The 15,366-nt window shown below is 44.7% G+C and overlaps 1 protein-coding gene across 4 annotated transcripts in view; it reads right to left on the reverse strand.

The window, feature by feature from the left end:
* LOC141775844 (protocadherin-1-like) overlaps nucleotides 1-15,366 on the reverse strand; it is a 261,087-nt gene that overhangs the window by 228,569 nt on the left and 17,152 nt on the right. For all 4 annotated transcript variants that reach the window (XM_074649584.1, XM_074649586.1, XM_074649585.1 and 1 more), the window contains exons 2-3: nucleotides 13,056-13,887; nucleotides 2,468-4,651 (exon numbers count right to left, since the gene is read on the reverse strand). In XM_074649584.1, the coding sequence (XP_074505685.1) occupies nucleotides 2,468-4,651; nucleotides 13,056-13,865 (2,994 nt within the window). In that variant the 5' untranslated portion in view covers nucleotides 13,866-13,887. The remainder of the gene's footprint in view (nucleotides 1-2,467; nucleotides 4,652-13,055; nucleotides 13,888-15,366) is intronic.

The raw sequence follows: 15,366 nt of genomic DNA on the forward strand, positions 1-15,366 counted from the left end.
ACCGTACCTCGACTCTCCCACTGTTCCCACTTCCTGTCTGTAACCCCCCCGCCCAGTGAATGCACAGAGAGCGCCACGTCTTTAACGTTTAAGCAACATGTTTTATTGAAATAAAATCTGCTTTTAGCTGTAAAAAACAAACAAAACATCTGTACAAGTATTTCCCCAGAGAAGAGGAGGAAGAAGAAGAGTACATGATTGAGCAGGTGTGTGTGACGGCTCGATATGTGGCTTTAAATGTAAAAGTCTCGAGTGTCTAACGGGCTAAATATATATATATATATATATATATATATACCACCAGCAGGAGCTCCGCTACGTCGAGCGGCACCAGGAGAGCCGGTCGGCTTCACGTCTACGATGGTGATGACGGTGAGTGTGTGTGTGTGAGTCTTTGGTACAGGTGAACACAGTCTTTAGGAAGCGATGAGATGTCCTCGTTAAGCACACAGACGACACACACAGTCATGTAGAAACACAAACAGCTGATGGACAAGCAAAATAAAATCACACATATAGAAATGTACAGTCTCTGTGACGTGATTGTCTCCACGGGTTCACATTTTAGTCCATCACAAAACAGGCGTGAAAGCTCGTCACCCCCCCCCCCCCCTTTTTGTACATTAAATAGAATAGAGCAAGGCACTCTGGGTAAAAGAAGGCGAAAGCGGGCGCCTGGAAAATTACCTGCCATTAATCTGTGCAAACAGTTGACTTTTAAACCCGGCTGATTGGGGACACGGCGGAATTAAAAGTCGTATTTCAGCCGACGTGACGGGAGGAACGGAGGTTAAGGAACGGTTGTATTTAGTCTCAGTGTACCTTTTCCTTCATTAACAACCCTCCCTCTCTCCTCCTCCTCCTGTTTTATTCCCTTTCTCTCTCTCTCCACGGCTCGGCTCCCTGGCGGAGCTGAAACAACCTTAAATTGGTGTGAACGGGATGGAAGCACTCTGAAGTGCTGCTCAGCCGGTCTACTTCCTGGCCAAAGAAACAAAGGAAACGGGTACCAACAAAAACATAATATAAAAAAGTGAGGAATTCACAGTCACTCTTCTTCGTCACACTTCAACGAGCTGATCCGGCCGTAAAGAGCAGCTTTAAAACTCCCGTCAGCTCTCCGGAAAATAAAGAAGAAAAACAGACTGAAGAGAAAAAAACTCACAAAACTCAAATAATCTCTGAGATTAGAAAATTAGAAAATTGCGAGAAGAAATTTAAATAATCTTTGAGATTATAAAATCATAACATTGCGAGAAAAGACTCACAAATTTTCGGCAAATAAAGCTTTAATAATCTCTGAGATCATAAATTTGCGAGAAGAAACTCACAAATCTACGCTAAGTAAATTTGAAAAATCTTTTAGATTATAAAGTTCCAAAATTGCGAGAAAAAACCCTCAAATTTACAAGAATACTTGAATAATCTCTGAGATTATTAAATCAGAAAATTCATGACTTTATAATTTTACAGAATATTCGAGAAATTTGAGAGGTTTTTTTTCCGTAAATTTAGCACTTTATTCTCAGAGAATATCCACGTTTTTGAATCGTAAATTTATCATTTTAATTTTGGAAATGTGAGTTTGTGTTTCTCTCCACGGCTCGGCTCCCTGACGGAGCTGAAACAACCTTAAATTGGTGTGAACGGGATGGAAGCACTCTGAAGTGCTGCTCAGCCGGTCTACTTCCTGGCCAAAGAAACAAAGGAAACGGGTACCAACAAAAAACAAATCATATAAATTCACAGTCACTCTTCTTTGTCACACTTCAGCGAGCTGATCCGGCCGTAAAGAGCAGCTTTAAAACTCCCGTCAGCTCCCCAGAAAATAAGAAATAAAAAATAAAAACAGACTTAATGAGGATGTCAGCGTGAACCTTTCAATGGACGCATAATGAACTCCAGATTCAAAACACTTGTGAATAATAAAAATAACTCATAACCTTCATTTAACCCACAGTGGAAACACAAATCAAACAAAAGGAACAACATATAGAAGGATAGACCGTTACGGGATTCCCATATCAGCAGGATTCATCTTCATACCTCCTAAATATGCCCTTTGTGGTTTATATTTTTGTTGTTGTTTACTTGTAGTATTTCAGAAACTCTTAATTAAATACTACAAATAAGAATTGAAAATTTTAACAACAACAAAAATCAACTTGTTCTGGATGATCAGAGTCCATTTGGGCGGTTGTGGTAAATATCGGTAAGCCCATATTCGGTCTATCCCTTGTGTAATATTTCATGATGTGAATATTGTAAAATGAACAGAACAGAAATGGTGAACACAACCAAACCAAAGTGAAAGTAAAAAGGGGAGCCAGCCGTGCCGTGCGGGGGAATCAGTGCAGCTTTGGTGAAGGGTGTCGGCAGTGCCAAATAAGTCCCGGCGTGACTACCACACCCGGTTGGTCCAATAGATGTCCCTGTGGTACATTGCCGTGTTTGCGTAGTCTCCTACCTGTTTGCTGCTGTATTTGGGCGGGTTGGCCTTGTAGCTGTAATCCGAATATTGGTCGGAGCCCGTGGAGGTGTTGTCGCCCGTTCCCACGAAGGTGTTGGTGGCGGGGAGGTCCTGCACGGCCTGGTGCTTCTTGGAGGCGGAGGGCGACTGTGGCTGCAGCATGATGGAGGGCAGCGGCGAGTTGGAGCGGTAGTGGCGGCCCAGGTCGGGGCTTCCCGGCGGGTAGTTAAGGGGCAGGTGGATTCTTGGACTGTCGTTGACGTTCTCGTTGATGAGGTTGAACTTGAGGCCTTTCTGCAGGCTGGCCTCCTCGTCCTCCTCCAGCGGCTTCGCCGGTTTTGGCGCTTTCCCCTTTTTGCTCTTTTTCCCTTTGCCGTTTTTCGGACCCTGCTTGGGAGCGTACAGGTCCTTACTCTCCTTCTTGCCGGCCTGGTAGCCGCTCTTGGTGTCCTTCTGGAGCCGGTGTCTGATGACCACCACGGCCACGATGACGAGAATCACACCGGCGATGCCGGCGAGGCTGCCGTACAGGATGTTGCTGCGCTGAGCGTTGGCGTAGTTGGGATCTCCGGCGATGTCCCGGTCCAGAGGGGTGTAGAGGCTATGCCCGACCAGCGCCTCGATGAGGGACACGTTGGACTTGGTGTCATTGACGAAAACGTGGACCAGAGCGGTGGTGTGGCGGGGAGGTTTGCCTTTATCGCTGACCTTCACCACCAGGCGGTGCAGCCCGTTGTGCTTGCCGGTGAACTCCTGCACCAGTGTGATCTCGCCGCTGTCGGGCGAGATGTGGAACAGGTCGTACGGGTTGCCGCCTGTGATGGTGTAGAGCAGCTCGGCGTTGGGTCCTGAGTCTATATCCTCGGCCTCTACCACCTCCACACTGGTGTCCGGCGGGGTGACGGGTGACATGTACGTGTAGGAGGAGTTCGCCGGTTTGGTGACGTAGGGGGCGTTATCGTTCTCGTCCAGGACATTGATGGTCACGCCCACGTAGGAGCATCGAGGTGGGTCGCCGGCGTCCACGGCCTTCAGGCGGAAGGTGTAGGTGCTCTCCTTCTCGCGGTCGAAGGAAATGCTGGACAGGATGGTCCCCGTGCCGTTCTGGATCACAAACTTGCCGATGTCCGGCTCCACGTACAGCTTCACTCTGGCGTTCTCGCCTTTATCGGCATCCGTGACGGTCACCACGCCAACGGGATTTAGCGGCGCCATGTTCTCGATGACAGAGAAGCTGTAGCCGCTCAGCATAAACTTGGGGTCATTGTCATTGCGGTCCAGAACATTAACCACCACGGTAGCGGTGCCAGTTTTGCTGGGAACGCCTTTATCTGCCGCCGCCACACGGAACTCGTACTGCTCTTTCTCCTCCCGATCCAGCTGGTTCTTCACACGGATCTCGCCGGTGCCAGCTTCGATTTCAAAGAGCCGGGTGGCCGAGAGCTCGATGATGCTGTAGACCAGCTCCGCGTTGGTGCCACTGTCCGCATCCGTCGCCCCGACCTCCAGCACCATGTCACCCGGCTGGTTGCCCTCCGCAAAGTCCACCTCGAGCAACGCCGGGGAGAAGTTTGGCGTGTTGTCGTTCATGTCCGTGACCTGCACTTTGAGGGAGTTTGTGCTGGACAGGGCTGGGTTCCCAGAATCCACGGCGACGATTTCAATCCTGTAATCCTTAACACGCTCGTAATCCAGCAGGGTGGTCGTCTGCAGGAAGTACTTCCTCTTCCGATCGTTGGCGGACTCGCTCGCGGGTCGGAGCTGAAATGGGACGTCGCCGGCAACCACGCACGTCACCACCGCATTTTCTCCCTCGTCGCGGTCCGACACCTGCACCAACGCAACCGGCGTGCCGATGGGCATGTCCTCAGAGATGTTGGCCACGCCGTCCTGGTGCGTCACCAAACCGATACCACGGATCTCGATGGCCGGCGCGTTGTCATTCTGGTCCCTGACGTTGATGGTCACCAAGACCTTGGAGCTCTTGGAGTTGGGCCCACGGTCTTTGGCGACCACAAAGAACTTTAGGAAGCTCTCCTCCTCGCGGTCCACCAGACCCTTGACGTAGATGATGCCTGTAGAGCGGTCAATGCGTAGGAGCCTCTGGACCGCCTCCGACGCCTGATGGAGGCTGTAGTCGATCTCTCCGTTGGTGCCGGTGTCTGCGTCGTTGGCTCGGACCTGAAGGACAGAAGAAGAGGTTTTCAATGGTCCGAACAGAACAAACACACGTCCCACAAAAAACAACCACTGGAAGTATTTCAATTTAGTCGATTGTCAAAACACTTTGAGTCTGTTGTAGATAGCTTTTAGAGCGCTGCATTAGATAACAATTTATAAAAGTATTGAAATTGTGTCATAAATTTTAAAAAATACAAGTCTGACATATTTTTTCAGAAAATGTTACAAAATAAACACAAAACATATTGATCCAAAAAAAATTCTAAATGTAGAAACGTGAATATTTCTCAACACTCCCCAAGTTATTTAAACTATGAGCAATTTTAAATTTTAGAGATATGCTCATTTTTATGAATGCAATGTAATGCAGAGTAACGTAACGCAGAGTAACGTAACGCAGCGTAACCTAACGCAGAATAACGTAACGCAGCGTAACGTAACAGAGTAACGTAACGCAGAGTAGCCTAACGCAGCGTAACGCAGAGTAGCCTAACGCAGCCTAACGCAGCGTAACGTAACAGAGTAACGTAACGTATCAGAGTAACGTAACGTAACGTAACTTAACGTAGCGTAACTTAACGTAGCGTAACTTAACGTAGCGTAACTTAACGTAGCGTAACTTAACGTAGCGTAAAGTAACGTAGCGTAACGTAACTTAACGTAGCGTAACATAGCGTAACGTAACTTAACGTAGCGTAACGTAGTGTTACGAGCGTAGCGTAACGTAACGTAGCGTAGCGTAATGTAGCGTAGCGTAACGTAACGTAACGCAGCGTAACATCATGAAAAAAGACAGAAACTTCAGCTGTCTGCTGCATAAAGAATGAATGCTCTAGCTGTTATGTTGTTGTTTTTTATCTTAGATCGATTTAAACAGGATCATGCAAACAAAGATCTCCCGCGGCCATTACGGGACAATATTCTGGCACCGCCGGCCTGAACCATGACCTCAACACGAGCGTGCAACGTGATGACCTCAACACGAGCGTGCAACGTGATGACCTCAACACGAGCGTGCAACGTGATGACGTGAAATACAGAAGCCTGATTTTTCTGCTACAAAAATAATTGATTGTGATTTGAACCTAACGTAACAGTTGTCTTGTTTTCATGTGTCACTCAGGCAGATTCACCATTAAAGTTTAGATTCTAGACTAATTCCTGTTAATTCCCCGTCAACGTTGACCTTTGTGAAGTAACTGTCGGCCTGTATTCCCATCATGACCTCAGTTCCACTGACTTCCAGAGTCCCAACCATCACTAATATCAACATTACACAGCCTTTGTGTTGAGCGGGGAGGAGTTCTCTCTGCTGTGTGTGAAACATAATAGACGATCAAAGCTGAGTGCACACACCCACACAACAACATCTAACGGCCGTGCAGCGGATCATTGGCGTCTAATGGGCAGATGAGTGAATGTTAATGTTCCTCTCATTATCAGAGAAGCCCCGGCTCCTTGGGGCCCATTAGGAGACTGGAGAGGACGGACCGGCGTCGGACACGATCCGGCTCACGATACGCCAGAACCCAAAGTAAATGGAGGTAATTAGTCAATTAGGAGGTCCGATCAGTCAGCAGAGTATCACTTAGGATGTACTCGTTAGGACGCCGTTCTATCTACACATCTAATACTTTTTAATTGCATTCTTTCAATGCCGCGGCCGCGGTTAAGAAATGTAGGTCGCTGTGTAGTTTTAAATGAACTGGTTGTTGAACAGCTGATTTAAATGTCCCGGGTGCTGCTGGATCAGCGTTTTCTACAGGCTTCACCTGGGACTTACAGTAATGTAAGTAGGGTTTTTAAACTTTAAGGCCATTATTCCTGTAAAGCACAGCTGGATCTGGGCCAAGCTTGCACTCAGCAAAATAGTCTCCTAAAAATTTAAAGTCCTGGTTTCTTACAAAACAGGAAAAAGAAATCTGCCGGTGGGGATTATTAGAGTCTATTTAAACTAAAAAATAAAACCAAGGACACAGGATTTCACATTCTCGCTGAGACGACAATGTTTTTAAAGGAATAGTTTGACATTTTAGGGAATAAACTCGACTTCTTAACTTCCCTGCCAAGAGTTGGATGAGAAGGTTGATTCCTCTCTAGAGTCTGTAGGATAAATGTCACGGTGGACATTCACCAGATCCGTTGACGTACGTTAAGTCAATGGATCCTTTTCTACGGAGAGCCGTGTGTTGCATGATGGATACGCCATATCTGAATTTGCATATTCACAACTCAAACTCTAATATATGCAAATGAGGTCCGTCCATTGCAAGGCGCAGGCTCGCGAAACTAAGAAATCAACGCCCAAAAAACAAGATGGCGACGCGCAATAACCAAGATGGCGACGTCCAAAAACCAAGATGGCGACGGCTAAAAACCAAGATGGCGACGGCCAGAAACCAAGATGGCGACGGCTAAAAACCAAGATGGCGACGCGCAAAAACCAAGATGGCGACGTCCAAAAACCAAGATGGCGACGGCTAAAAACCAAGATGGCGACGGCCAGAAACCAAGATGGCGACGGCTAAAAACCAAGATGGCGACGCGCAATAACCAAGATGGCGACGTCCAAAAACCAAGATGGCGACGGCTAAAAACCAAGATGGCGACGGCCAGAAACCAAGATGGCGACGGCTAAAAACCAAGATGGCAACGGCCAGAAACCAAGATGGCGACGGCTAAAAGCCAATATGGCGATGGCGAAAAACCAAGATGGCGATGGACAAAATGCTGAAATCGAGGCTTCAAAAGCGTAGTCCACAAACCAATGGGTGACGTCACAGTGACTTTGTCCACTTCTTACATAGTCTATATTTAGAGGTGCCGGTTGGTTAATTCTGTTACCTCTTGACCAGTCTTTATGCTAAGCTAAGCTAACTGGCTGTAGCGTCATATTTACCGTACAGATATGAAAGTGGTATCAAACTTCTCATAAAACTCTCAGCAAAAAAGCAAAGAAGCAAATTTCCCCAAAATATCAAACTAGTCCTTTAAGATATCAAATACGTGTTTTAGTGTCATGTTGAAATTTGGGGGAATTAAATGTATAAAAACATCTGTAATATTTCCATGTGTCAGGATGCTGCAGCCAACGGTTTGATCAGCCTACAGCTTTATTGACGAGCTGAAGAAGCCACTACAGAATAGATGACATTGTCAAACATTTAATTGGACATTTAGGGAGGAAATCCGGGTTTAAAAGGTTGGAGCAGCCAACAGGATCTCTGGGGGATTCTCTTTTTACCGCCGCCTGTAGTTCATCCTGCCACATAATAAATATCTGGTTTCCTGCCCGCTCCGCATCACGGCCTGTGACAGACCGTCACCGGCGCCCCCCGAGGGTGACCGTGGAAGTCACAGATCCGCGTCGGCGAGGTTAAGGTTAAAGAAAGCATGAAAGTGAAATTATAATTTCTCCCGCCCATTGATTTCCTTTCCTCCGGTGTGGCTCTAAGCAGCGGACGTCACCAGACAGCGGTGAATTATTGACAGCTTCAGAGAATTGTGTATTGAACAGTTGAGCTGGCGTGATGAGGCCGGCGCTGAGCTGGCTGCTCTCCAAGGCCGCTCTGTCCGGGCGAACAGCAAATATAAACACTGTTTATCTCGCCGTTAACAATTAACCAGCGACTGCTTTCTTTAAATGAGACTCTCTGCAGTTAAAGCCTCCCGTTCCTGCTGAACATTTCTCACATTAACACATCAATTTCTACCCTGGTTAGGAGGCTGCTTAGTTTATTCCTGAGAAAGAATCATCCTGCAGAAATCTAATCCATCACAGTCTGGTTTATTGTTCACTAAAACGTGTTATAATGACACAGAGGTTCAGCGTTTTGGGCTGCCTCTTTAATTGATTAACCAGCTGGGTGTCAAAGAAATATGAAATGTCTTTTATCGTCTTTTTTTTGGGGAGATTTGGCTGTTAGTCATTAGAGAAAATGACTCTGTCGATATTCTCAATTATAGTCTCTAATAAGGTCTACATTTGAAGAGATCCTCCATCTGAAAGGGGACAATAATACTGGAGGAACAATGGGACACATTTATACAATCATCTCATTAATCACTCAGAGAAACATCCTGATTATTAGTCGATTAAAGGCCCCGAAAAAACCTCCATATCTCCATCAGCTTCTTCCTCTGATGGATGACAAAAACACTAATCTGACAAAGTTAGAGCCGTTTTCAGTCGTTTTACTCAACAGACTTCTGTGTTTTCACGACTGGTTTGAAGTGGGCGGGGCTTAGAGAGGAATAAAAGGTGATGTCACACTTTGCTGCACCAATCAGGTGCGAGAGCAATATTTGAATGAAAATGTGACGACAGGTGTTTGTTTGTTAATAAAATCTAATCAAGTCACTTCCACACAGCAGATTAGCTAGTTAATAAATAACTATATATCATAAATATTCAAGTTGAATAAAACATCTTAACTCAAGGTCTTCTTACTAGTTAATTTAATGAGGCTTTCAACTTTGATTGATCCTTATTTGGTTATAATTATTTAAAAAAAGGTCTAACTTTTTCCACAGTTTTTTAAAATCACATCTCATGGTCATGCACGATTATGGCCAAAATGATAATCTCTAATAAATATTGAGATCACGATTATTATCACGATTATTCATAGATTTTAGGGACAAAATATTTGTATTGCAATTTCACATCTAAATAAACAGAGCGCTGCTTTCACTTCCTTGTTGTGCTAAATAACTCTAAATGTTATCCTGTTACTTTGTTATGGTCATCTATAGCGGTTATTTGCATAAAAACAGACAATTCAAATGGTTAGGAAATAAATGATTGTATTGCTATTTAAATATTTGCCTTGATTAAAAAACACTGGAATTAGTAGTTCTAATTATATATTATATATATATATATATATATATATATATATATATATATTATAAGCTGCTTATAGCTACAGTAGTGTTTCCCTCTCTTTTATCTATTTTATATTGCAGTGAAACATCTCCTTCAAACAACCAGATCTATTATTATTATTATTATATTATATTATTATTATTACGACCACATCTGTCCAAGTTTCTCGTCAAAAACTACATTTTACAAGATTACATCTGAACGCATCATGATAGCGTTATAATTTACCATCGTCCAGTACTCATTTTTACTGAGTAGAGTTTGAACGCAGCATAATGTAACCTGATAGAACCTCCGTTAGCGGTGCTGATGAGCTCTGTGCTGTCACCGTTACTGTAACCGACTGAACGTGTGTCGTGTGACCGGCAACAGAACCGTATATATTAACTGTCTGAAACCGTCCGGCATCGATCGGCTGCTGATCGACGGTAACGTCTCTCGCTGTTGGTTTAGGAAGCGCTTGATTTATGCAGCAGAGTTTCTTCTGAGCAGAGCATTTTAAACGCCAATATCACAGTCAATCATGTTCATTTAATTGTGGGAAGCCCAAATCGTGGTTAATATTTGATTAATTGTGCAGCCCTAACCGTGAAAGCTATAGTTTATTAATACTTAAATATTCATGACTAAATGAGCAGAAATATAAATTTAAAGCTCCATAAAAAGCTATTAAGACGGACATGGGTTCAGATTTCTTTTGTCAAGCAAAGTCAAAAACTTTCATAAATATTTACAGTTATGAATATTTAAACATTAATAAGGGGGCTTTAAGAAGACCTGATGGTGTTCATTGTGACTTTCACTGATTAGGAAGACTGTGAGATGTGGTTGAAAGCTCTGGAGAAAGTTTTCTTTTCATCATAATTATATATTAATAACTTAAATTAGCAGAAATCAAAGTTTAAAGCTCCAGAAAAAGCTGTAGGTGAGGTAAGAGTTTTTTTGTCAGCTAAGGTCAGGAGCTTTCTCACGCTCATTAATACTTAATGTTAAGAATATATTTAATCATTAATAAGATGATGTTCATTGTGACTTTTACTGATTAGGAAGACCATGAGATGTGGTTGAAAGCTCTGGACAAAGCTAGAGTTTATTAATACTAGAATAATAAATCAAAACACGAAGTTTAAAGCTCCAGAAGAAAAGCTTGTAAGTGGACATTGATGAAGATTTTCTTGTCAGCCGAGGTCAGGAGCTTTCTCACGCTCATTAATATTAATGTTAAGAATATATTTAAACATTAATAAGACGACCCGATGATGAAATAAAGTGACACCTGGAAGGAAGGAAATCCATCTAAAGAAATGTGTAACAGGCAGCAGTGCACTGCTTTACAGAGCGAGTCAGACAGCAGGGATATATACATGTCTGCGCCGCCATTGGACGATTTAAGCGGGTCGGGGTCGTCATTCGGCGCCGTCCCGCCGCCTCTAAAGCATCACTCCTCAATACGCATGTTAAGTGAAATGAATTCTGCGGCTCTCTGAAACGCAATGAGCCACATCCAGAGCAATAATACCAATAAGCCCCGTGGATAATCTCATGACTGACTCAGATTAAGTCATGCACGGCTCGCTGGAGGGCTGGCTGGTCGCGCCGCGCCGCGCCGCACTCAGGGAGCGAAGAAGGGAAGCGAGGAAGAGGAGGAGGAGGGCGATGACACAGTGAGTCCTTCTTCCCGCTTTCTGTCCCGCTGCTGACGGCGACATCACGTACCGGTCTGAAAAGGGGCTCAAAGGTGAAGTTGAATCAGTGGTTAATATGTGACTATACGCGGCGATCGCACGGCCCGCTTCACCTCCGACGCTCCATCTGTCTGTACGGATAATTGAGCGGCGTATTATGTGCAGTCACTGTTGTCCTGCAGCTCTCAGTGTTATCGCCAGCGGGGCCAAAAGGTTCCTCCGGAGTGTTCGGAGGACAAGAGAAACTGTGGAGGAGCAGCAGCAGACGTGACGAGGGACAGACCGTCTCTGAGAGAGATTTATGAGGAATGTCTGTCAGGAAAACATCGTTCAACTGAATCCTGACGAGAACTTTAATCTACACGTGAAACACGTTCTACAGCTTCAACTGGTTTAAGGCCTGGAAGAAATGCTCATCTATACCAGACTCCTTAAAGAGAAACATGGTTTTTACATCCTGGGTTTGATGGTAGTTGTTTTGTCCATCATTTCTGTCCCTTTGGTAATATCTCTTTCTTTCTTTTTTAGGCCGGTTTAATTTAATTATTTGAACCACTGATCTAGAAGAGAAAACCTATGGAGGACGGAACATGCCAAACTAAAAAATAAAATAAATAAATAACTAAACGACTCACTACATAAATAAATATGTTATTACATGCAGCAAAGATTATATAAAAAAATAAATGTAGCCATTCATTAATTGTTATTTCTGTTTTAATTTGCTTCTTCATTTATTTGTATTAATTTTTAAATTAATGAATTCATTTTGTATTTATTGTTTTGTGTATTTTCTTTTAATTAATACATTTATTTATGCATTTTTGCATAATTTATTTTATTTATCTTGTATTTATTTTTAAATGTATGGCTTTATTTATTTATGTCTTTATTTATTCATGCACGATTTTCCCTTTGCTTTCCACCCTTATTTATTTCCCCAAATATTTATTTTTGTATTCTTTTAAAAAAAAAATTTATGCATTTCTGTCTCATTATGCAAAACGTGTGTCGTCATCATCATTACACTAGCCAGCTAGCTGCACTCCGATCTTCATCACCCGCTCCGTACGTCACCATTTATTGATTGATTTTTTATTTTGGCAGCTGAACCTGACACTGAATTGTAAAACTGCTGCAATGATTGATTGATTGATTGATTGATTAGTTGTCAACTATTAAATTAATCGATTAGAGTAATAATAATTCTCTGATTGCAGCTTCTTAAATGTGAATATTTCCTGGTTTCTTTCTTCCTCTCTGCCCTTAAACTGAATATCTTTGAGTTGTGGACTAAACAAGACATCTCAGGACGTCATCTTGGACTTTGGGAAACGCTGATCCACATTTTTCAACATTTTCTGATTTTTTATAGATTATAAATAACTAATAATAATAATCGACAGATTAAGTGACAATGAAAATAATCATCAGTTGCAGCTGGTTTTCATTCCTAAATCAGTGGTTCAGATTAAGGCTGCAACTAACGGATTTATTATATTTTATATATTGATTAATCTACTGATTTTTGTTCAACAAATCAATCAATCAATCAATCAATCGATCAATCGATCAATCGATCAATTATTTAGTCAATAAAATACCAGAACAATGTGGGCGCTGCCGGTCAGAAGCCGAGGTGATGTCTTCTAATGTATTGTTTAGTTGAACCAACAGTCCTGACATTTACGCAGCAGGAACCGGAGAGAGAGTGTTTGACCTCATAAATGACTTCCTCCGTTATCAGAGCAGTTATTGATTAGTTTCCTGTCAATCAATCTATCGGTATATATATATATATATATATATATGTATATATATGTGTACTGACCTGCAGCACCGAGTGTCCCTGTGGGCTGTTCTCCAGCAGCTCGGCATCGTAGTGATTCCTCTCAAACTTGGGGGCGTTGTCGTTCTGGTCGGTGATGGTGACCCGCAGCAGAGCGCTGCTCGCCCTCGCCGGCTTCCCGCCGTCCACCACCCGGATGTTCAAGTCGTACGAGTCCTTCTTCTCGCGGTCCAGGTTGCCCATGACGACCAGCTGAGGCAGCTTCTCGTCCGAGTCCAAGGCGACCTGCAGGCTGAAGAGCTGGTCGGCGTCCGGCCCGGTGCTCAGCGAGTACTCGGCCACGCCGTTGGTGCCGGAGTCCCTGTCGGTGGCCATGGGGATGGAGAAGAGGGCGCCGATGTGCGTGTTCTCGGGGAGCGATAGGGTGAGGATGGGCGAGGAGAACTGCGGCGTGTTGTCGTTGATGTCCAGCACCTCGATGCGGCCTTCGATGAGCCGCGGCCCCGAGCCGAGCCCGTTCACCATGTCGGTGATCGACACCTCGAACTCCAGGAAGCATTTCTCGCCCTCGAACAGGTTGCGGCAGTCCCTCAGCGTCTCGCGGTCGATGGGGATCTCCGTGGTGTAGATGTCGCCTGTCTTGCCGTCGACCCGCAGGTACGGCGAGCCCACCTCCAGCTTGTAGAGGTGTCCGGTGTCGGGCAGGCCCTGGTCCGCCGCCAGGCTGCCGATCAGCGTGTTGGGCGGCTGCTCCTCAGGAACCCGATACAGGATGTCGGAGGGAGCGGCGCCGCAGGACACCAGCAAAACGACCGCCAGGTACAACAGAACCTCCCACCTCAGCGCCGCCATGTCTCCGCCCGACAACACCGCTCTGAAAGAGACACAGAAAACAGATTAGCGAGGACGCCCGTCACTCATCCTCCGCACGCCTCACAGACGGAGCGAGGATCCACAGAGCTGCTCGCCTCAGATTTATGTCGGCGGCGTTCAGGAATAGATTGTCGTATTTGTCTCCTCGGGACACTAAATGTGTCCCAAACAGTTATTTGCGGGACCTGAGGGTGACGGAGGTTTTGGTGGCCGGCGTCGTGGCCGGCTGCAGCGTGCAGAGAGCAGCCGAGCGGCTCAGACTGATGACTTCCTGCTGCTGCCAGACGGACGCTCTGACAGGAAGACAAACCGAGCGCCGCTGCAGGCGCCACTCCACCAAAAATACTGACGAGAGGCAGCGAGAAGGAACGGGATGCCTGTGAGTCTCTTGTAAGACACTTAAGACTTTATAAGACCTTTTTATGCTGAACAGAACAGAACGCCGTTATGAAGAGGAACTCTCCGTGTCACACAGGTGTTCAGATACAGGTGAGTCTGTGTCATCAGCACTACCACAGAACAACTGAAGCCGTTAAAACAACCAAGGTGAGAGTCTTGACATTTGGTTAATGGACGCTGTTGAATGTCTGTGTGGCCGTTGTTGAATCCATCGATCCTCTCTTCACCAGACTCCATTCACAAAGACAGTAATTTAACCTCTCAGATCCTGTGAGTCGCTGGTCAACCGTTGCCTCGGTCCGTTAGTTTATCTGTGTTATTGTGTAACTTTGGTGAATCTGAACTAACTCTTTAAAACACCAACGTCACACAATAACACAAACTAACTAACGGACGGATGCAGCGGTAGACCGGCAACTCCTGTGACCTGAGAGGTTAAATTACTGTTTTTGTGAATGGAGTCTGGTGGCTTTGAAGAGAGAGATATAATGTCTTCAGTTCCCCGTCAGAAAGGTGTCTAATAACATCCAAACTATCCCTTTAAGTTTCCCACCCAACAGATAATATTTCAGACTTTGTTTAAGAAGCTAAATTTTAAATACTATCACAACATTCAAGGTCTTGAATAATAGATAACAATAATGGTTCCAGACATCTGAAGGCAGGCGCTCAGATTAAAGAGCTTTTAAATGTCACGTCTGTTATAAACACACATAAAGAAGACTTTATGAATTCAGATATTGTTGTGATGTTCTGAATGAGGACTGGTGTTCATAATGTGATATCTGAGCCAGATATGAACTCTTTTCTTCTGCACATTTTTTACTTGGCAGTAATTCCTCTCAGACACTCTCTCTGTGTTTCTGCTGTAGGAGTTTCTCGGCTGCAGGTCGACGAGGTTAATCTGGAGAGCCGCTTCTTTTCTCCTCACGTCCTTGATTTAGAGAGGAACACACACACACCGACACACTCCTACATGGACTAGCATGCTGAGCAGGAAGCAGGAAGTCTTGGAGCCGTCCTCCTCCTCATCCTCCTCCTCATCCTCCTCATCCTCCTCCTCCGACCACGGCGACTCAGA

This window comes from Sebastes fasciatus, chromosome 10 (assembly GCF_043250625.1).
Source record: "Sebastes fasciatus isolate fSebFas1 chromosome 10, fSebFas1.pri, whole genome shotgun sequence".
Classification (NCBI taxonomy): domain Eukaryota; kingdom Metazoa; phylum Chordata; class Actinopteri; order Perciformes; family Sebastidae; genus Sebastes; species Sebastes fasciatus.